Source organism: Balaenoptera borealis, assembly GCF_965194805.1.
Source record: "Balaenoptera borealis genome assembly, chromosome: 7".
NCBI classification, from domain to species: domain Eukaryota; kingdom Metazoa; phylum Chordata; class Mammalia; order Artiodactyla; family Balaenopteridae; genus Balaenoptera; species Balaenoptera borealis.
The window spans coordinates 58,301,889-58,326,188 of record NC_138864.1 but is presented as its reverse complement, the minus strand read 5'-3'; the positions used below and the strand labels follow the sequence as shown (position 1 = coordinate 58,326,188).

General features: G+C 35.4%; 2 protein-coding genes across 11 annotated transcripts in view; one reads left to right on the top strand and one right to left on the bottom strand.

Moving 5' to 3' along the window:
• Nucleotides 1–24,300, top strand: part of HDAC9 (histone deacetylase 9) — a 999,956-nt gene that overhangs the window by 524,777 nt on the left and 450,879 nt on the right. For 3 of the 10 annotated variants that reach the window (XM_082398346.1, XM_082398354.1, XM_082398350.1), the window contains 3 exons: nt 4,628–4,778; nt 5,782–5,902; nt 8,179–8,300. In XM_082398346.1, the coding sequence (XP_082254472.1) occupies nt 4,628–4,778; nt 5,782–5,902; nt 8,179–8,300 (394 nt within the window). Of the gene's footprint in view, nt 1–4,627; nt 4,794–5,781; nt 5,909–8,178; nt 8,301–24,300 lie in introns of all 10 variants that reach the window. The other 7 variants (XM_082398355.1, XM_082398351.1, XM_082398353.1 and 4 more) reach the window with 5 other exon arrangements.
• Nucleotides 1–24,300, bottom strand: part of PRPS1L1 (phosphoribosyl pyrophosphate synthetase 1 like 1) — a 753,632-nt gene that overhangs the window by 586,072 nt on the left and 143,260 nt on the right.

Genomic DNA, 24,300 nt, shown 5'->3' with positions numbered 1-24,300 from the left:
ATAAGAGGGAGCAGTGGAGGGATATTTCACTATGAAAAGATACGGATGCATGGCTGGGAGGAAACTTTGATTGTACTAGTGAAAAACCTGGGTAAGTAAAAGGAATCCTGGCGAAAAACCTGCTTTGCTTCTTGGAGAGGAGCCTCTACCACTCTTTTTTCTGTTAGTTTACAGCATCAATAGTAAGGAATAGTAACTTCCCACCCTTTTTCAGATTCTCTTCTACATGATTTTGTCCATTTGCCCCATCTACTCTCCACCAAGAAGAACGATGAGCCTGGAAAGACCCATTTTATATTTCTAATAAATGTATGGATACCAAGGGGGAAAGGGAGGGGGAGAGGGGAGTATTGGGAGATTGGGGTTGACACATATACACTACTGATACTATGTATAAATAGGTAACTAATGAGAACATACTATATAGCACAGGGAACTCTACCTAATGCACTGTGGTGACCTAAATGGGAAGGAAATCCAAAAAAGAGCCATATATGTATATGTATGTATGTATACATATAGCTGATTCGTTTTGCTGTACAGTAGAAACTAACACAACATTGTAAAGCAACTATACTCCAATAAAAATTAATTTAAAAAAAAGAATCTGCATATGCTATTTACCAGAGAGGATAAATTAATCCCTTTATGTGAAGAGAGAGCCTTTTTTTATTTTTGTCTTTGGTCTATAAGTAGATGTTCTGAGTGCTCTATAAGTAGATGTTCTGAGTATGTCCTAATCTTCTTTATGGAAAAGACCTCATAATGTGTACATTCAAAATATTAACATAATGAAAAGCTCAACAAAATTGTATATAAAGAAACTGATACATATATTTTCAGTGTTTTTATATAAGTCTAATAGACTGTAGATAAGAATTTATTGAAAGAGTTTTGGGAGTAGTTGACAATTTGAGACCCAAGTTGTTTAAATTATTCTAGGAGAAATATGTCCATATCCCACAATTATGTGTGCTGGAGTATTTTATTATCAGTGTCTGTGTATCTATTTATTCTCTTGTATCCTCAGAGATAAATATTACTTCAGCTTTATTTGTAAAATGTCTTTCAACTTCTTGACAAAAATAATTAAAACAAAGCTATTTTGGTCTGACTTAGTAGATGTTTAATTTGAATTTATTATGACAGTAATATAAACTAGCAAATATTTGTAATAAGTCCACTTTTATGTCCAACTCCTTCAAAAATGACTTAACTTATGTTAATTTATTAATATAATAAAGTATATTATTTCATTTTTATTATATTGTATTAATAGACACTTGATTTTTTTTTTTTGCTTTTACATTTTTTTTAATTTTTTTTTTATACAGCAGGTTCTTCTTAGTCATCCATTTTATACACATCAGTGTATACATGTCAATCCCAATCTCCCAATTCATCACACCACCACCACCACCACCACCACCCTGCCACTTTCCCCTCTTGGTGTCCATACGTTTGTTCTCTACATCTGTTTCTCCATTTCTGCCCTGCAGAAATTGATCTTTTACTCACTTGCAAATAAAATACAAGCACATTTATGTGGGGTTAATACAGATAACTAATCTATGTTAATATTATATAATTTTACCACATTGATATTACAGTGTCTGAGAGGGTGAAAATGCTTTTTCTTTCCTATGTTCCTTGTTTTATATTTCCTTAGCCTGGAAGACCTATTTTAACTTATTTTCAGAAAAAGACTCTTTGATACCTGATATAAAATGTAATATTTTTTTCCTTTAACTAGTGAACTTTACTAAAAGATGCTTACAATATATTGCCCCATAAGATACCTTAAAAATAAGAGTGAGGATTTTGTTTTAAGTCTCATATGGAATCCTGGTTGTATTTTGCAGTATAGGAAGCCTTCATTTAGTTTATAGACTTACTTTTGAGTGATTCTGGAACATTTTATTTCAGTTTGACCTTTGAAACAATAATAGTAACAATGATGTCCAGATTTCCTTCTTCATTCATTCTAGGCATGTTAAAATGGCAATGATGAATGAGTAAAATTTATATTCTTCCCCATACTTGAAGGTTTGTTTCATTTTGCTGTGGTATGCAAGTCGTGTTGCCCTGAATATAGGGTGATACTGATAAGTTACAGCTTTAGATAGTTCTTTTCATTTATGTTTGATGCCTTTTGTAGTTATAAAGATCAACATAAAATTTTTTAAGTAATTAATTGTTTGATGTTACTCAAAAGTTAATAGTAACAAGTAGGTAATTGTTACTTTACCCCAAACAAGGTAGTATATAGCAGGTTTATTAACACCTAGAAAATATTGGAAAAGGGGAGGGAGAAAAGTGTTTGGAATTATTTTCTGAAGTAATAAGTTGCTTTTTCAGAAACTAAAGTCATACTTAAAATTTCCCTTTAAGTTTAGGAAGTTTCTTTGCTTTAAATTTTTTAAAATTTTATTGTTTTATATTTTTTATGCATAGGACTAAAAGTTGATTCTTTTAACATTCATCTAGATTTTACTTTTATGAGGAAGACACAGCATGATGCTTTACTTATATTAGTGTTTTGAGTCTTTGGCTTCTATAATCATCTGTTGAGTTAGATGCTGTTATCCCATTTTTCCACCTAGTAATCTGAGGCAGAAACACTGTAACTTGCCCAAGGCTACACAGCCAGTAAGTGGGTGCTCCAGGATTTGTAATCTTGCCTCGTCTACCTCCAAAGCTACTACTTCATTCTGCCTCTGTCTTGGACTGGAACATGAAACTGGAGGAGTGAAGTTTTGTTTCTTTTTTTTTTTTTTTTAACCTCATTCCTGCAATCTTTGAGAATAGTAGCTGTGGAAATTAAATCGGGTGCTTTTCTAATTCCTAAGAGAGATTAATATTCAATTCCATTGGGACTTTGGGTGAAGCAATAAATCAACTTGATCAACCCCAATATCTATATAGAATTAACATTTAAGGCAAAGTTTAAGCAGAATTATGAAATTTTTGGTTAGAATGGAGTATCTAAAAACACCTATTAAGAGACTGGTGGATCAAATCCAAAATGTCAAAGATTGTAATTTGAAAAGTAACCAGAAATGCTTCTAGCCATGTCCTTCTGGGACGAGTGAAGCCATCATGCTTGACATGCGGAGTTGGCTTCCTGTTGCTCCACAGTGACTCTGATGCCATTCCATATAACTTTTTATTTTTGTTCTGTTACTGTGCAGTGTAAATATCAGAGTTTTAGGCACCTGTCTCATATAAACAGCAAATTACACTAACTTCATTAGTATTTAGAGTTTAAAATAGTAATAATAAGCAAAATTAGTATTGTTCAAACTTACAACTTAAATTTCATATGCATTTGAACATGATGCATGGGGGAGATTACTCCTCTTTTTTTTTTTTTTTTTAATAACATACACCCAGCTGTTACTAGTTCTTCTTTTTTTTTTTTTTAAAGGAATTCCTTTATTTTTATTATTTATTTATTTATTTATGGCTGTGTTGGGTCTTTGTTTCTGTGAGAGGGCTTTCTCCAGTTGCGGCAAGCGGGGGCCGCTCTTCATCGCGGTGCACGGGCCTCTCACCATCGCGGCCTCTCTTGTTGCGGAGCACAGGCTCCAGACGCGCAGGCTCAGTAGTTGTGGCTCACGGGCCTAGTTGCTCCGCGGCATGTGGGAGCCTCCCAGACCAGGGCTCGAACCCGTGTCCCCTGCATTGGCAGGCAGATTCTCAACCACTGCGCCACCAGGGAAGCCCTCCTCTGTCTTATATATGAGGAACCAATGCTCTGAGTGGCTTAGTAAGTTGTCTAGATCTCGTATCTAGTAATGTCAGAGCCTAGTAGAACTCAGTCTTGAGTTATTCCTCAGTGGGCACATTTACTATTATTCCATGTCTATTTCTCAGTCTGAGAGAAAATTGACATCTCAAAATGGTTATTAAGAATGCTTTATATTCATGATGTACATTATGTAGAAGTGAATTCAAGGGATTCAGACAGCCAAACAACAGTGCATCAGAGTGTAGTCTGATGGAAGTGATTTCTTCTTGACCAGTCTCTAATCTGAAGGGTTTTGTGTGCTGAGTGAACTAATTAGACTTTGCTATTTTGAGAGAAGAGCTTGTTATGGATATACAGATTGCATTCATCTATTGAAAACCTTCTTGGAAGGTTTTGAAATTTCTGGCCTTCATCTTATTTCAGGTAGATTTCCCCCAATTAACTCATATCTCACTATTCTATTCAGTTTGATTATGTTCACACAATTTCTCAGGATAAGAAGTGAAGATTTCAGTTGTTTATGTTGCAAGGGAATTGGTAAAACAGACTTCTGGGAAGTTCCTGCCTTTCTTTGCCTGTATCATGTATTTCAGATGCACAAAGAAAAGTTACTCAAGGAACTGAAGATCTGAGTGAATTTGGTAATATTGTGATAGGATGGCGTAGGTGTTGAAACTACCTAAAAACTTGCTTGTTAATGACCTTAAGACCATTTATGGCATTAGTTGCTTGTCTTTAGATTTCAGTAGTATACAAAAAATGGGTAAAATGTAAATACAAATAATTTCCAAAAGCTCATAACCTTTCGATTTTGGTCATTGATGACTATGAAGCCTAAAGAAATTGCACACTCTCATGTCTTTCTCTTCTCGCAAGTTGCAACAGGAACTTCTAGCCATAAAACAGCAACAAGAACTGCTAGAAAAGGAGCAGAAACTGGAGCAGCAGAGGCAAGAACAGGAAGTAGAGAGGCATCGCAGAGAACAGCAGCTTCCTCCTCTCAGAGGCAAAGATAGAGGACGAGAAAGTAAGAGGCACCAGGGTAAAAGATGGATCTCTTCCCTCATCTTTAGCTGATGGTCATTCAGAAAGGAGCCTGATAAAGAGTGGAATTAAACTTGTCAAAATTGTCTGTGTTTAAGTAAAAGAATACATTATGGACCTAAATGTAAAGCTTTGGCATTCACATATCAGCTCTCTGCATTCAGTCTACAAGCATCTACAGAAATAAACATAGCATTGTTTGGCAAAGATGCTCATTTCTGTTGTTTTGAGCCTTAAAAATAATGTTATACGAAGGCAATATAGCTATGCCATTGTGTTTAATAATAAACTTACTTGCACATTACTCCACCATACCTTCCTCCTGCTCAAGTAATAATTGCTCTTGAATAAGTCAAGCCTTGTCTCATTTAGTTTTCAAGTACCCAAACTTTGAGAAGATTTAAGGTAGAAGTTTTGTTTAAAAAAAAAAAAAAAGCAACTATCCACAAGAGGGAGACAGATCCAAATAATTCCCCTGTATGAGGTCAGTTCAAAATCAGGTCGTAGCAAGGTTTAAAATGTGATGACTTAAACTGGAATTGTCAGCAATATTTATTTGTTTAATGCTCAAAAGTGCTTTTTTAAAAAGTTTTTCAAACTAGCAATTCAGAAGAGCTCATTTTAATTTGCTTAATCACTTATATGGTCCCCCAAGATTCTTGACTTTTAAAAAGCAGTGTTCTGTTCCTCAGCAGTATTTTTTAAAGCTTAGGAAAAAATTAGTATTAATTCTGGGAATCCCCTTTCTGCAAAAGCAATTAAAGAAATCATCGAAGGTCTTTTGAAAATTGGCAGTTGAAGCAGTAGTTACAAAATATTACTATGTCATTTTCTAAAGCCTGTTTAGACTCTGGTTTCTTCTTTTAATAGGAAAACTTCATATGCTGTGACGAGTGGTGTTACTTCTTAATTTTTGCTAAATATTCCAGAGGCTTGAAAGGACAGAACCGCAAATCACCATCTGTTTCTGTATGTGTGTGTTTCAGGGGCAGTGGCAAGTACAGAAGTAAAGCAGAAGCTTCAAGAATTCCTGTTGAGTAAATCAGCAACAAAAGACACTCCAACTAATGGAAAAAATCATTCCGTGAGCCGCCATCCCAAGCTCTGGTACACGTATGTTCAGTGTTTGGCTTTTTTCATTCCCAGGGGTAAAGATCACAGGTTCTCAATTCAGCCAACCTGGGCACAAATCTCTGGCCTGCCAAGTTCTCAGCTATAAGGCCGTGGGCAAGCTCCTCAAATTCTCCAAGGCTCAGGTTTTTATTCTGTAAAAAGAGGACGATAATAGTACCTGCCCTCTAGGGTTTCTGGGAAGGTCCTGTGAAACAATGTGGTAAAGTATATAACAGAGACTAGCTCTTAAATAAATGTTAGCAAGTATCATCTTGAGGGCTAGAAAGTATTATACATGTTCTTTGCCAAATGAATAACTGACAAATGTAGGGTGGGGCGTAGAAATTAATTCATATTTTGCATTTTTCTATTCTCAGATGGTGCATCTGATATCTTTACAATAATTTCTGAAGATTTGGCTGGTTGAGATTTTATTTTACTTGGCTTGAAATAAGATGGAGATCTGAATTATTTTTAAAAGTCCAGAAGATTTTTGACTTAATTTAAAAAAAAAGAAAGAAAGAAGAGTAACTGATATATCTAAGGCTTCAGTGACAAGTTTACCCGTGCCCACCTCATCTCATTTCTTCCCACCCTGTAAAATGAGAGTAGATTGGCTTTTAACACACACGCTGACAACATAACATACTGCGGTATTACAGTTTTTTATGCAACCATCTTTCTCCAAGTCTAGTAAAGAGATACTGTGCAACACACAATTCTTCCTTCTGTAAAGTGTGAAGGAGGTGATATTTTTAAAAAATCAGGAGAATAACTGATGGGCAAAGCATATTTGGATAATAGACTAATAGATTATAGTTTCATCTCATATTTTAAAAATATGTTTAGGATTTTACACTTACATATTTTTTAATCACATCATAAGGATAAGAGAGTAAAAACTTGATTATTTGATACTCTGTTACATTGACATTTCAAGCATGCCAGGAGTTCTATTTAAAGAGTTATTGTTCTTATAATTCTGTCTTACAAGTATCTTCCCTTCTCTGCATCCAAAAAAAAAAGATGAGGCAGATTCCAGAATGCTATATAAATATTTTTTAATGGTTTACATAATTTCTATCATGCATGTCAATTGACTTGAGGAACCAATCCCTGAAGAAAATTTTCACATGTTCAATCAACATCAAAAAGTATTGAAAAAGAAATTCTGTTTTATTACCTAAAATTACATACATAATTTATAACTAACTCATGTTCCTTCTAAGTTAAAACCTGTTTTAAGAAAAGATAAAACCATTTTTTTTTTTTCTTCTTAAGTGGAAACAACTACATGCAAACAACTTGTCAGCTGAAAATTCTTTAGCTGTTCCCTTGGGTATATTCGACATGGCTCTCAAATGTTACTTAGGAATCCTTTTTTTTGTACTGAACTGAACTTTAGTAGGGTCCAACTCCTGGACAGCCATAAGTCATTAATTCATGAAATCTGAACTTAATACTTTTTGCCAGTTATGGCTAGATAAAATATCCTTACACCAGGTAATTCTTGAGAATGTTGATTCAAATAAATAATATTGGTAGAATCATCATAGTGGTGATACTATGCCCTATCTATGTTTTCTCCATATATAATGATTATAGATGTTTATATCCACTGGGTAATCTATGTTCAGTCCTAAGCTATTCTCCAGTAGCACAATTGCATCTCTTTTACTGTATTAATGCAGGAAAGACAACAGATTTTAAAAGGTCAGGTTCATATTGAAGAAGGATGTGTCTCCAGTCTTTACCTTGAAACTGCTATAGAAGTTTGGAGACCTGAGGCTATACGCACGGTACTGTCTCTCCAGTAGAAAGGCGCCCTCATGTACTCTCGTGTACTACCTAGCACTTTTTTTTTAAATGAAGTCCTTCTGTATGTTTACTTTTACCTTGGTTGTTCTACATTGTTGACTAAAAAGGATTCGGATGATGACTTTCCCACTAATATGGCTCTTAAGAAAACATACACAATAATCTCAGATGTCAAATCTCAGGCTCTGGGTAAATTCTCTCCTTTGGTGACGCAAACTTTTCTATGTGACTGTGTGACCAAACACACAGTGGGCATTCTTGGGCATCCTGCATCATTCCATAACATACTGCTAAATTGAACTTCGTTACATGAGGCTGTGGTTTGTACACACTGAAAAGAAAGAACATAAACACAGCTGAGACATGTGTTACAGCATGTGCAACCGATTATTGCTGACCAATGTGCAGTAAAAACTCAAGGGGAAGTGGTGAACCCTCTTTTTCTTTTGTAGGGCTGCCCACCACACGTCATTGGATCAAAGCTCTCCACCCCTGAGTGGAACGTCTCCATCCTACAAATACACATTACCAGGAGCGCAAGATGCAAAGGATGATTTCCCTCTTCGAAAAACTGGTAAGTCAGTTCCACAAGAAGACTCCCCTTGCTCTTCCATGACCTTCCTGCAGCTTTATTTTGCCATACCTGTAGGGGAGCGTCGAAGGATTTGAATCATAGCTGTCAGGCTCTCTCCACCTCTGCCCTCAGCATAAGCAGACGCGCGCACACACTCCTATTTCTGTGTCAGTTCATTCGGTATATTATCAAAGTAGCTTTTTTAATTTAAAGGTTAGTCACATTTGGGTTTTAGACAAATTATTTTCTTATTAGCAATAAAGAGAAGAATTAAAGAAAATAGAAATTTGATTTCTCAGAAAATTTCAATCTTCTCCGTTAATGAGGACCTCTGTAATTTCCTCCATTTCTCTGATTTTCTTTTGAGCCTCAGCCATTTACTACAAAAATGGAAATAACAATCTTTTCCTCCCACTTTTAAAAACCTTAAATTTTGATTGTTTACTAAAACAGGTAAGGCCAAGGCTAGCTCCTGAGTAAGTGACTTGCCTAGTGTCTCACAGATTATAGGAGAACTCGTGGTGAAGCTTTGTAGCTAATAATCTCATGTTATTGCATTAAAATTTGCTTAGGGGAACTGGGACAATGAATCTGTAATAAATTTGAAATTTAGTAAACAGCTCTATGACTTTACAGTCTGTGTTTGTTTTCCCATATTCCTTTTTAGCCCTCTGGTATGTGCATATTTAATGTGTTACATGCTCTTACCTCTATAATAAATATATTTAAATTTTAGCTAGGTAGAAGCATAAATAGCAGTTGTATACATTATGTTCTAAATCTTTTGAGATTTTCTAAATATAGTTCTTTAGAGGAAGTTGTAAATTTAAAAAAATTTTATAACCACAATTGATGTGAAAAGATATTCAGAGCAGAGAGTTTGGTCCATTGTATTTTACTCAGATCTACTTGAAGAACTATAGATCTGTGTAATTTGTATATAAAATCTACAGAGTGAAAATGATTTCCAATAATTATATTCATTTTCCCAAGCAATTTTGAATAATTAAAATGGATATAGATTGTAAAAACACGTGCTGAAGCTGTTTTCTGTCTTATAATTTACTTCTAGCATAATGAAGATTTAAAAATAAAATCAATCATGAGTAAGAATTTATTCTATCATCTAGCCCGTATTGTACTAGGCACTGAGGAAGGATGGCCAAGTATTGTAAAGCAATTTGTGCCTTTTTATTTTAATAGCCGAAAGATGTTCACATTTCTACTATAAGATATCAGATATAGTAAAATACTTCAATGGAAGGCTATGCAAAGGAAAGAGTGAGTTTTATGTATTGCATGAGAATTTCACACTCTTATCTACAAATCAGATTGCCTTTCATGTAAATAAACTTCTCTGGGATAAAAGGAACAAAGCGAAGAGTGAGCCTCCACATATTTCTAAAACATGGCATATAGTTTATGAAAATTGATCCATAAAGGACATGGGTTTTAGAGTGCGGGGACTTTGATCTGCAGCCTTGACATTTAGTTGCACCAATGGCATGTGTAGGAACTATTGACAGAGATTATGTGAATATTGCCCCGGGTCTTAGGGCAGTGACTGGCATTCAAGAGCCTAAGGAGTCACTAAAAGGAAAGAAAACACAAGTCCCCTTATGGCAGGAGGTTACTGATGAGTGATATAGTTACATTTAGGGAGAAAGACTTCTACCCTGCTGTGCACATAGCCTTTGAATATATTCTTACCACTGGGAGATTGAAAACTGACTGCAGAAGTGACACTGAGTTTGAAAAGTAGTGGCATTTGGAACCAGTAAGCATCCAGAAAGCAAATTTGATCTTTTTCAATACTTAAGGACAAGTACTAAAAACCCATACTTTTGTGTCCCACTGTTTCCATGAGAACGGCTTAGGATTTTTCCTCTGAAGAATGAATAGCAAGCTGTTAATTTATTCTTGTAGAATTTCTCAGTCCACAACACAATTCAAAGAGAAATCCTGCTTATCATATACCTTACAAAATTTAATTCAAATCTGTACTAATATGAAACTCATCTTCTGTATCTCTTTATGTGATATGTAATAATAGTGAAAAGGTACAGCCCTTGTCTTTTCTAGTGGTGTATTTTCTGTATTTGCCCATTACGTTAAGTTTCTTCCCTTTATATCGAATATCTGATATTTATGAAGTGTCAGGCTGCTGATCTGTAAAACCAAACATTTTCAAGCATTGTACCAATAAAGTTCTTGAACAGCCATTAATACTTTTATATCTCTATAGGGGTTTCAAAATATTCCTTAATTCAATTCCTATTGTCTAAGAAAAGTATGATATAATTAAATACAGATGTTTTCTACACATCTAAATACTTAGATACCCCTCATTAATTACAAATAGGCGAAACTCTTCAAACTTTTATAAATATAATCCATTTAGTATATTTCCAGTGCACTTTGAGAAAGTTTAGATGTATATTTGCACTAAATAGAAGAGCATTGAAATATAGTCAAATAATTTTTACTTCAGCATTTGTTGTATTTTAGTGACTCAATAGTTATTACAAAAAAGTAAACAATAAAATACTATCATAGTTAAACTTATGTGATGATTAGGGAAACTGTATAAGATAATTTTCAAGTAAAGCTTTATCATATTTAATGAAATCTAGAGGAGTGGCATTGATCATATAATATAAATACCAGTACAGCCGTAATAGAGTGTAGCTTTTCTATTGGGCCCTGATTATCACTCTCTGAGGTCTACTTGAATTTCATTGAATTCAATCTTAGATTTAAAAGAAGATTTTAAGTGGATTCTATCTTTTGATCTGCATATAATACTAAATACTTTCAATTTCTTTTTAACCTATGTCAGTACTGAATTGCCAATATGCATTAGCAAGATTTACGGGAGTAAAGCTGGAACCAAAGTAAGAAAAGTTCTAATGACCTTAAAATGATTAAAGTGGCCCCAGGGGTGTTCCCTAAGCAGTGAGCAGAATTTGGAACCTCTCGTGACCTCTTAGGACTCAGACAGTGACAGCCTAGGAACAGTCAACCATAGAAGTCTCATTTGCCTGCAGAAATCTGACCTTTGTCATGCAAAGTGGACCTTTACTTCCTTCCCCTAAGGAGAATCATAGTTGCTCATAGCATTTGGGCTTTTTGGAAACCTCAGAATAATATGAATAGTTAGCTCTAATCAGGCCCATTCCGAATTCACTTTTCTTTTAAATGTAAGTATTGAGAGTCTTTTGCTCCTTTCATAACAATGAATGAACGTCAAAGGCTTTCATAATTGGTTCTGAAGTTAAGAATAAAATAATTTTTTAAATTTTTATATTTATTGCCCACACTTAAAGTAACACTTCCTTTTAGAATTACCCTCTGTGATTGCTTTTGTTCCATAACACAAGAATTTGTTGATTGTAAAATTTGGATTATTTTACTGAACTTTAGGTTTTGGCTGCAAATTCTATCATGCTGTAGTAGGTGATTTTTTTTCTCTAATATAATGCTCTGCGGGACTGATAATAAACTATAAAATAGGGAAAGGAAGCTTCTGGGTCTGGGTACTTTTGAAATAGTACATATTTCTCACAAAGATACTGCATATGTGGTGACTTTGAACTGACCTCCAAAACCATTTGAATTGGATTCTGTTACAATGAGTGTGTGCATGTGTTTCATAAAATATTATGGTAAAACATTCTAGAGGTTTTATGCTCCATTGTATTATTGGGGTCTTACCCAGTGAACTTTGCCTTTCTTTGAGTGTTACAGTCTTTCCATTTAATACTTCTGAACAAAGTGAGCTGGCTGGCTAGATTCACCTCTTATATAGAGCACAAGCCATGTAAAGCTACAGCTTGGCTTGGGCTAATAGGACTGTTCCCGCCCCACTGAAATATTCATTTTAATGGTCAGCAACACTAGAATAGGACTCAAAGATGGAAGGGGTCCAAACATAAGTTAAGGTTTTAGAAGGCCAATGTCATTTTCCACACTGAGTAATTGGAAGGAAGGCGGAGATGAGATATATAACTTTATACATCTCCCTCAGTATAGCAGTTAGAAGTTATGTTGTGATACCTTGGTGACTTTTTCAAGTTATTATAATCCAGAATTAGTACAAGGAGATTTTTAAACAATGTTTTAAAATCTCTCTTGCTCTCTCTCTCTCTCTCTGTCTGTCTCTCTTCTCTCTAGCTCTGTGTCTTTCTCATAATACACAATCACACATGCATGTGTACACATGGACATGCACACACATTTCTGCACAGATAGCACTAAGATAGCACTTACGTTTATAAAAATATTCACTCAGAATCTTATTCCAGATTGACCAAAACTGGAGTATCTTTATATATCTTAGTACTCGATCTTAGTTCCATTGTAGTGGCTCGTCTTGCTTAAAATTATTGAAATGTAATCTTTGTAATAAGTCTTACACTAGTTTTCCCAGAATTGAGAAGCAATGTGGCGCAGTCACACAGGCTTTGAATCTACCTACCAGCTTGAAATCTGGATCCTCAATCTTGGGAAATTTACTTAACCTCTTTAGGTTGTGATTCTCTCATCTGTAAAATGGGAATAATTTTTGTACTTGGTTCATTCAGTTATTTTGAGGATTCGGTTAAGTAATGTATGTCATGTACTTAGGATCATACCTAGGACTTAGGAAGGGCTTAGTAAATCTTAACTTTGCGTTTCTAGTTGATAAGGAATTGAGTTTCATTTATTTTCATCAGTGAAAACTAAATTGCTTATTGTTGTGGAAAGCCTTTTCAAGGACATGTATTCTGCCACCTTATTGATAAAATGGGAAAACTGAGGAGCAAGTGATAAACATTTTCACATTAAGCTATCTGCCGCTTGCAATGCTAATCTCAAGATGGGAATAAAGGGCTTTGTTAATTTTGCATATTTGCTGGCATTTGGGAGCATAGTATGGTGTCAGAAAGTAGCAGCAGATTTGTTTCTTTCCTTTACCATAGGAGGAGCTCTTATTAATGCTCCGTCCTCACTAGAGCCAGAGTTTTAATTTCTGCCGTTGACTTCATTTTAAAATCAATAGACTTTAATTTTTAGAACAGTTTTAGATTTACAGAAAAATTGACCCATAGTATAGACGGTTCCCATATTACTCTTCCCTCTCTCCTGTAGTCTCTGCTCTTGTTAACATCTTGCATTAGTGTGGTACATTTGGTACAATTAATGAATGACTATCAATACATTATTATGAATGTAACCCATAATTTTCATTAAGGTTTACTCTTTTTGTTGTAACGTTCTATTGATCTTTACAAATGTATATGTCATACCGTGTACCCACCATTACAATATAATGCAGGATAGTTTCATGGCCCTAAAAATCCTCTGTGCTCCATCTGTTCATCCCTCCTTCCATCAACCCCTGGTAACCACTTATATTTTTACTGTCTCTATGGTTTTGCCTTCTGCAGAATGTCATATATTTGGAATCATATAGTATGTAGCCTTTTCAGACTAGCTTCTTTCACTTGGCACTGTGCATTTAAGATCCCTCCATGTCTTTCTGTGGCTTGAAAGCTCTTTTTAGCACTGAATAATACTGCATTATATGGGAGAGGCCACAGCTTGTTTAACCGTTTACCTATTGAAAGGTATCTTGGTTCCTTCCAAGTTTTGACAATTATGAATAAAGTGGCCCTAAACATTCACATGTGGGTTTTTGTGTGGATGTAGGTTTTCAGCTCAATTAGGTAAAAGCGTAGGAGTGCAATAGCTGGATTTTATGGTGAGACTATGTTCAGTTTTGTAAGACACTGCCAAACTGTCTTCCAAAGTGGCTGTACTATATTGCATGCCCACCAGCAGTGGATCAGAGTTCCTGTTGCTCCACATTCTCACCAGCACTTGGTATTTTCAGTTTAGTGTTCTGGATTTTAACCATTCTGGTAGGTATATAATGGTTTCTCATAATGGTTTTAATTTGTAATTTCCCAGTGTTAGCATGGTATATCTTTCTTCATCCCTTTACTTTTTTTTTTTTTAATTTATTTTATTTATTTATTTATGGCTGTGTTGTGTCTTCATTTCTGTGCGAGGGCTTTCTCTAGTTGCGGCAAGCGGGGGCCACTCTTCATCGCGGTGCGCGGGCCTCTCACTATCTTGGCCTCTCTTGTTGCGGAGCACAGGCTCCAGACGCACAGGCTCAGTAGTTGTGGCTCACGGGCCTAGTTGCTCCGCAGCATGTGGGATCTTCCCAGACCAGGGCTCGAACCCATGTCCCCTGCATTGGCAGGCAGATTCTCAACCACTGTGCCACCAGGGAAGCCCCCATCCCTTTACTTTTAATCTGTGTCTTTATATTTTAAATGGTTTTCTCATAGACAACATATAGTTGTATCTTTTTTTTCTTAACTCACTTTGACAGTCTCTTTTAATTAGTGTATTAGACCAGTCACATTTAAAGTGGTAATGGATATAGTTAGATCAATGTCTACCATGTTTGTAACTGTTTTCTCATCATTGTACTTACTCTTTTTTTTTTTTTTTTTTTTAATCTTCCCTTCTTTTTCTGCCTTCTCTGGTTTTAACTGAGCATTGTATATGATTCCATGTTCTCTAATGTCTTAGCATACCAGTTGTACCTCTTTTAAAAAAATTTCTGTGGTGGTTTCCTTATAGTTTGAAGTGCACATTTGTAGCAAATCTATACCCACTTTCAAATCACACTATACTGCTTAATGGGTATAGGTACTTTATAACAGAGTATTCTCAATTCCTCTCTTCCATCTTTTATAATTTTGCTGTCATTAACTTCACTTTCCCATAGTGATATTCTTATTTCGAATAGTCAATTAGTCAATTAAAAATAAGAAAAATAAAACATTTCATTTTACCTTCATTTATTTCTTCCTTTATACAGCTCTGAGTTTCTGATTTACATCCTTTTTTTTTCTTCCTAAGAACTTTTTAAAATATTTCTTGCAAGGCAGGTCTACTGGCAACAAATTTCCTTAGTTTTTGTTTGTCTGAGAGTTTTTATTTCTCTTTCATGTTTAACAGATAATTGCACTGAATACAGAATTCTAGGTTGCTGGGGTTATTTCTTGCAACACTTTAAACACTTCACTCGCTTCTTGCTTGCATGGTTTCTGACAAGAAATTTGCTTCAGTTCATATCATTGTTACTCTATAGGCAAGATGCTTTCTCATATCTTCTGGTTTCTTTTAAGATATTCTTTGTCTTTGGTTTTCTGCTGTTTGAATATGATGTGCCCAGGTGTCCAGTTTTGGTATGTATCCTGTTTCATGTTCCCTGAGATTCCTGTATCTGTAGATTCCAGCCATTATTCAAGCAGTCTTCTGCTTCGTTCTTCCGTGTTATTCTGGGTTTCCCATTATGCAAGTGTTAACATCTTTTGTAACTGTCCCAGATTGGGGGGGCATTTTGTTCTTTTTGTCATTCTTTTATTCTTTGCCCTTCAGCTTCAGGAGTTTCTGTTGACAGGTTTTCAAGGTCACTGGTTCTTTCCTCAGTCTTGTCCAGTCTATTAATGAGCCCATCAAAGACATTCTTCATTCTGTGCTTTTGATTTCAGGCATTTCCTTTTGGTGGTTTCTTAGTGTTTCCACCTCTCTGCTTACAGTTACTCATGTGTTCTTGCATGTTGTCAACTTTTTCCATTAGAGCCCTTAACATTTTACTCATAGTTATTTTAAGTTCTCTGTCTGACAATTCTGAAATCTTTGTCGTAACTGAATCTAGTCTGACGCTTACTTTGTCTCTTCAGACTGTTTTCTCTTGCTTTTTGGCATGCTTTCCAACTTTTTGTTGAAAGCTGGACGTGGTCTATTAGAAAACAGAGATTGATGGGTTAAGCTTGTGGTGTGAGATTTTATGTTAATGTGGCTGGAACTGGGCTGTGTTTAACATTTGCATAGATGTAGGTGCCAGAGGCTTTAGTTTCCTCTAGTTTCCTTGATTACTGTTTGTTTGTTTGTTTTGTTTGTTTTTGTTTTTTTCTTCCCCTGTTTTGGGGTTTCCCTAAGAACTCCTTCATAAGCAGTGTCTTGCAGCTTTCGCATTTGCAATCCAGTTATTATACTGGAACCCTGTTAAAATAGTGGTAAGACATTGGGGAGAGACAGTGTTCTATAATCTTATAATTAAATCTCAGGTTTTTTTTTAGTGGAACCTGAGTTTGTGGTCTGTGACCTCCAGAGCTGTTTCTTAGCTTCTTTTTTTCAATCTTTCACTTAATAAGTGAGATAGGAAAGGTAGAAGAGGCTGCGGTTGGCTAATTGCCCTACCCTCCAGGTCAAATAAAGTTCTGGTAAAATATTTTCCTTTGGAAGGCAGGTTTTGTTACGTAGAATGCTCTAGGTATATTTGAAAATTGTACTTTTCTCCTGGTGTATTTCAGAATGACTGCTTTTCTCTCCTCCTACACCTCTACTCCCTACCATCACTTATACAGGAGGGGATTCTTCACTGATCTTCACTGAGAGAAGCTGGTCGGGTTCTTGTAAGTCAAACCTGTGAATGTGTACAGGCCCTCTCCTGAGATTGGGCCCCTGGAATTTTTAACTCTCAAGCTAGTCCACACTCAGGCTCCAGCAACTCATCAAAATTAACATCTAAGTGTTCCTACCGGTTTCTGGCTCCAGTGGCTTCTGTTCTCAGTAAGTTGATCTCAGCTGTGATTGTCAGTATTTTTCTGTCTCTCCAGATTTTGGAGTGGCGGTTTGCTCTGAGACCTCAATTCTCTGATGAATCTAAGAAAATCGCTTTGGTTTTTAATTTGCTCAGCTTTCTTCTTGTGGTGAGGATGGCAGTGAAGATTTCCAAGCTTTAGGTGTTGGAATTGATACCAAGTCAGCCATTGACTTTTAAACCGGTAAAATACTTTCAAAAAATTTTAAAAACACAACTTTACAACTTTTTGAAGTGACAGATTCATATTTAAGCAATAAAATTCTTACCAATTAATTATAATCGATTTTTATAAGATTATAAGTCATCAACGATTGACTCTCCTTCTGTTCAGTGTGATCATGACTAACAAATCCATGTGCTAAAAATATTATGACAGAGAGAGGATAGACTAAAATAATTTTAAATCACATTTTGGAAGGAAGGCAATACTTTGTGTTAAAGTCTTTGCCTAATGATTCATTCCGTGGTATTTTATTCTGTGCCCTCTTCTATATGTCCTCTTTCTCTTCTCCTTAATAGGAATCAAACACTGCATTGATTTTTGCTACTTTGAGAATAAGTTTGATGAAGTATTGGGTTGGAACAGAGTATAAACGACTGTGTAAGCAAGATTTGGGAATTATAAGGACTTTTTTCCCTGTGTTTTTCTTACTTTTCTCACTTTTCTCTTCGTATCAAACACTAGAGGTTTGATGAGGTAACCACTTTTTAGCCCTCCAAAATTTAGAAAAATCAACTCCTTTTTAAAGTAAGATTTAATCTTTTACATAGAAAAATTACTTTTTAAAAGAAGGCTTTTTGATAGATTTAACTATTTAGATTATGAAAAGTTAGCCATTTTCAACTACCATTATTTCATTGATACGCATTTTTCTCCAGTTTTATTAAAATATACCTCACATACAGCACTGTGTTAGCTTAAGGTGTACAGCAGAATGATTTGACTTACTTGCTCATTTTTTAAACAAACATATCTGAATGGATCTAATGAATAATATTTTATAGTTTAACTAGCACTGTTTTTTACTTTTCATTTCTTCCTTAGTGGTACACGAGGTAATTGTGCCTGTTACAATTGATAAATTACTGTAGTAGAATTAAATGGTGTAGAGTAGTAAGAATCCTTGTGATAGAAAAAGAATACAAATTTGTAATGTGATTTTTCACTTTAAAGCATAATAGAAATTAATGTTCCTAAGAATTTTTGATTCAAAAGTTAGATGTATGGTTATGTTAGAAACAAGGGACAAATGGTTTAAGTTTCACAGTTCGATAAAAGAGAAGCTGGTCTCACAGATTGTGTATGTGGTGTGTATGGTGACTAGTTGGAGCTAAGAACAAGTGTCAGTTGAGAATTATTTGATAATCAACCTTGTAAGAACTTTGAACATCTAACTAAAATTATTTGCTTACGGGGGAAACTAGTGTGAAAAAGCTAATAGAGCCTAGAAAGACAAAGCTTGGAAAATAATCGCATGGTTTGGAGTTAGATCTGGCTGAGATTCCAGCATGGTGCTACCAGTTAGAGCTTTGTGACTGCGGGCAAGTTACAGGACTTCTCTGAGCCTCAATTTTTAAAGTGTCAAGAATGGAAAATATTTGGCTTGCTGGATTATCATAAGCAATAAAGATACTTCATGAACCTGCCCAGCACAGTGTCTGACATAGCAGAGTCTCTGTACATATTGCCAGTGCGAGTTACTGAGAAGAATGATGTGGCATTAGTAGTAGGAATTATTAGTAGTAGCCACATAGTATAATTGTAAAATAATTGGAATGGCAAAAGGAGTCTAGAGTTGTAGTCTTATGTCACTAATGTATGACCTTGAACATATTACTTCATGATTTTGGAACTCAGATTTCTTGGTTAAATGACAGATTTGGACCAAATGATTCCTAATATCGTGTATAAGTCTAAAAAGGAACTATATCACCATGTTTCATGAAGAGTAAGATAAGAAAACGTTAATGATTTGAAGAACATATAAATGAGAAATAAATGATGGTGCTTTTGCAGAATTGTATCTCAAATTCATTATAATTAACTGTAACAAAGTCTAATGACATATTTTTCACTCCCCATAAAATGCTCAATTAGAAACAGGCAGGACATTTTAGATAAGATTGGAATGAGAAATTGGCAAAAAATAATAATTAAGACTTCAAAAGCATTTAGCCATCTGTTGTATAATCATGAGAATGATTGAAAAATGACTCCTAATTTTTAATATTCACAGTTATATAACTTGATACACGGGAAAATATTCTGTGCAAATATATGCACTTATATCTCTAGATACATCTAATGAAATAAATTAAAAGATGAAAAAATAAATGATAAAATATTGGTGGTTATATTTTCTTTAAATTTTCAGCCCCCCGGTGAGCTACTTTGAAATGAAAGTGTCCTTTATGGTAAAGAAATCTGCTGGAAACCATTATCTGTTTGCTCAAAAACCTTCTTAGTATTTAAGGTAGCACATAATAATGGTTTTACCCTTGCATGCTAGATTTTTCATCAAGTGACCTTAATCTACCCAGAGTTATCTCTATTTCTGTCTACCAATTTCTTCTTTTATAAAACTGTTTGCTTTTGAGCTGATATTTATTTTAATGTTTATACTGATCCCTCCATTGTTTACTACATATCCATATACAAGATAAGTTCAAAAGTCATTTTTCATAAAACTTTCATTCTGACAGTTTCCTTATCTGTATTCACTTTTTGCTGTAATTTTTGCTATAAAAGCTGGCAATCATATGTCAATTATTATGTATCATATTTCATCCTCTTGTTTTTATCTTGTTCTTCCCAATTGGATGGTAAAAATGTCCTTTAAGAGAATGTTTGTCACATCTTCATTCCTTATCTGACAAACCACACTTTGTGCTGGGCCTATTGGTGGGTATTAAAGAAATTAATCTGCGTAACAAAGGATTTTTGCCATTAAGGAGCTCACAGTCCTCATAGTGAGAGGCATGTTGATTGACAATTAGTTTAATTTAGCTTTTGAACCACCTTACTTCTTAAGAAACTACTGTTTCATATTTCCATGTTATAAACATTCTTGAGTAAAAACAAAGACCCAAACCACCTGAAGAATGTAGATAAGAGAAGACATTGATATATTAGTTTTTCTAGTTTTAAGCTTTCAGTGTATTTAATTGGAATTATCTGTATTAATTTTATTATCACATTTTGAAGTAGGTAACACAAAAGAAATTCTCAGAGGGAATTTATTAGCCTGCTACAACTGTACATATGTGTTTTTTTGTTTGTTTGTTTTATTTTTGGCTGCGTTGGGTCTTCATTGCTGCGTGCGGGCTTTCTCTAGATGCGGTGAGCGGGGGCTACTCTTCATTGCAGTGCGCGGGCTTCTCATTGCGGTGGCTTCTCTTGTTGTAGAGCACGAGCTCTAGGCACGAGGGCTTCAGTAGTTGTGGCACACGGGCTTCAGTAGTTGTGGCTCGCGGGCTCTAGAGCGCAGGCTCAGTAGTTGTGGCACACGGGCTTAGTTGCCCCGCGGCATGTGGGATCTTCCTGGACCAGGGCTTGAACCCACGTCTCCTGCATTGTCAGGCAGATTCTTAACCACTGCGCCACCAAGGAAGTCCCCATATGTGGTTTTTTGAAAATAGAATAGACTAGTCCTGCTAAATAGATTATTCTGTAATAATGGAAAAAGTTCTCTGTCTGCACTGTCCAATTCAGTAGCCACTAGGCAAATGTAACCACTTGAAATTGAACACAAAATGTGGCTAGTGTGGCTCAGGAGATAAATTTTCATTGATAAATTTTGAATTTAAATGTAAATATTCACATGTAGCTAGCTAGTGACTATCATATAGGACACTACAGGTATAGACCAAGGCAGGCACACATGTGGCCTGAGTGTCACTACAAAATCCCTTCAGTGCCCAAGGCAGACATCCCAGTCACAGCAAGTTCTTCCCTAGAAGTTTGGACATAGACTTAGAGGCATTCTAAATCATATCACACAAAAAAGGTATAATGTCTGAGCAGAACTGTATTTTCAGGACTCAATTTTTAAGACGCAAGAAACCAGTACAAAGAAGCTTAGTTTAAAAAAAAGGATTTGGAGGATTCACTTAACTGAATTTTCTTAGTGTCTAGGTGCTTAGATGATGTTAGTTCAATGTGTTCACATGTTGTTATTAGACATATGAGTTCCTATCCTGCTTCTGCTTGACTTTACATACAGTAGTGCTCTCTCCTAATGGTGACAAGGATAACCCAGTACAGCCCTAGGCTTACCTCTTCCCTGCTTAGAAAGAACAGCAAAAACAAGCACTTTCCCCCCAAGTAATTCCTTTTTTTAAAAAAAATTGTTATTGAAGTATAGTTGATTTACAATGTTGTGTTAATTTCTACTGTACAGCAAAGTGATTCAGTTATACATATATATACCTTCTTTTTCATATTCTTTTCCATTATGGTTTATCACAGGATATTGAATATGGTTCCCTGTGCTATACAGTAGGACCTTATTGTTTATCATTCTATATATAATAGTTTGCATCTGCTAATCCCAAACTCCCAATCCATCCCTTCTCCGCCCCACTTCCCCCTTGGCAACCACAAGTCTGCTCTTATGTCTGTGAATCTGTTTCTGTTTCATGGTTAAGTTCATTTGTGTCTTATTTTAGATTCCACATATAAATAATATATGGTATTTGCCTTTCTCTTTCTGACTTAGTATGATTATCTTTATGTCCCTCCACGTTGCTGCAAATGGCATTATCTCATTCTGTTCTAATGGCTGACTAGTATTCTACTGTGTGTGTGTGTGTGTGTGTGTGTGTGTGTGTGTGTGTGTGTGTATATATGTATATATACACACGTCTTCTTTATCCATTCATCTGTCGATGGACATTTAGGTTGTGTCCATGTCTTGCTATTGTAATTCTGATAATTCCCAGGACTAACTCACCTGAATAGCTTGGGTCATGTACCGGCCCTGAGTAAGTCACTCTCAGAGACAGAGAAATTATACCGGGGAGAGCAGGTGGGGAGCCTGCCTCACTTGCCCACCCTGGAAGTTTGGTTGGAGTTTACAGCAGCTCTCAGATGGCCTGGACTGAGAATGAACCTCTAACCAGCATTCATCCTTCTAAAGGGCAGCTCTGATCCTATTAACTCCCTTCTTCAAAATTATGTGTGGATTTTCACAAATGCCTCAGTGCACTCTTCAGATCTGGGATACCTACCTGTTCTTCAAAAGTAATTTTAAACACTGAAATTTATAGGAAGTTTTTTCCAAATCCTCTACCTTCCCTGCCCTGAAGCCCCGATGTTGAAATTTTTTACAGTGCATCTCCCTTAAAATGCCCTTGCTACCTATGCCCTGCATAAACACTGCCCTTCTATAATATATTATTGTAATAGTTAAATTTAACTCCAATAAAGATATATAAAAAAGAATTGCTTAATTTCTAAAAAAAAAAGAAAAGTTAAATTTATATGGTAGTAATAGTAATACTGGTTTCATGTGCTAGATACCATTTTAAGTATCTTATCTATATATCATACTGGTTTCCATACAATAACTCTTGAAATACATCTTATTATTTCTCACCAGTTTTATAGACAAGGGAACAATCACAGAGAGGTTAGTAATTTTCCTCAATTCTCATTTTATTTATATGAGCAGGAAGTGCAGTGCCAGGCTCAAAGACAGGAAGTTTTATTTCAGTACCTGGTCTTTTGGCCCCTATGTTTTGTACATAAATAAGAGGTATCTAGTATCATTGAAAAAGGCAGTTTTGCTAAAGTTAAAACACCACGTTGATTCATCTTAATGTAGCGAATTATAACAATTTAGACTGTACCATTTATAATTTAACTTCAGTCCAATGATGAATAACGTTCCAAATATTTTAGAAGTAATATGTCTTGATTATTCTTCATAATTTCAACTACTAAGGCATTTTTCATTAAAAGCAAATTATTTAAAACCACAAATTGATGTGTTCTTTCTACATCTAAATATTTAAACATTTTTAAAAGATAAACTATTCCAGAAGTTAAATATCATTTTAAGTTGGATCTTCCTAATGTTTTTGCCACAAATATAAGAGCTAATTTATTGATCAATGACAGAATTCTGAGAAACTGAAAATATAATGTTAGTACCAAAATATGACACTTTGCAGTCACTATACAAGAAAATAATATCTGCTAGATTTCTTTAGGGGGATAGATAAGTTTGTGAATACAGATGAACTAACAGACATTAATTTATATGAATTTGAATATTCCACATAGAAGCAATTTTACTTTTTAAACTTGTCATGTTATTCATTTATAATATAGTTATAAGAAAAAAGATATGAAGAATATTTTTCCAGCTTTTAAAATGTTTCTTAAAGACATATCCATTATATTTTCCATTACCGTTACATATATATGTAAAATAACTTTCCTTTGGATTTATTACTAGGATCATGTTCGTGTTTCTTGAAGAATTAATATACTTACTGCAACTATATAATTCTTTGTACTTTTCCTTTTGCTCTGACTGTCAGAAACTAAGCTATTCAACTTGTTCAGTTGAAGTAGATTTATTTACAGTTCTCTAATGTTGGACATTTAAAGTATTTCCAGTACTATTGGAAATAATTTTGCAGTTAACGTTATACAAGTTCTTCTTTGGGCAAATTGATTACTATCTCTACAGGATAGATTTCTAAGAGTATATTTTCGGATTCAAACTCTATCTGATCTCAGCTGGCCTCAGCCTGCACTGGCTTGAAGCAGGGTTTCAGTTCCCGGCCAGTGACTGAGGTCGGGTCACGGCAGTGAGAGCACCGAATCCTAGCCACTAGACCAGTGGTCAGCGACAAGGCCCTGGCCCTACGACTTTGCAGAAAAAGAATTCCCACAAAGACAGAAAATAGTGAAACACGTAAAGTATTTATTAGGAGAAAAGAGTACAGTACATGTGGATAGATACATGGCAGGCTCAGAGAGCGAGAGTCGTGCCCTTGTGGCAGTTTGAATCACTTTTATGGGGCATTTCTTCTGGGTTTCCTTTGACCAATCATTTTGATTTGCCTGGTTCAGAGTCCATATCTGGTGTATCTCAGGATTCCCATGTGTGTGCACATGTCTTAGCCAAGATGGATTCTACCGAAGAGGTCTAGGTAGGTTTGGCCACTTGGTAACACTCCCGTTTTGACCTCCAAGGAGCCTTTCTGTGCATGTGTAGTCGGGAAGGTATCCTGACTTCGAGAATGAGGAATATGTGGTCTCTTATCTTCTATGTGGGCAGGGCCCAGCCTCCTCTCTCAATTGTTCTGTTATTCCCG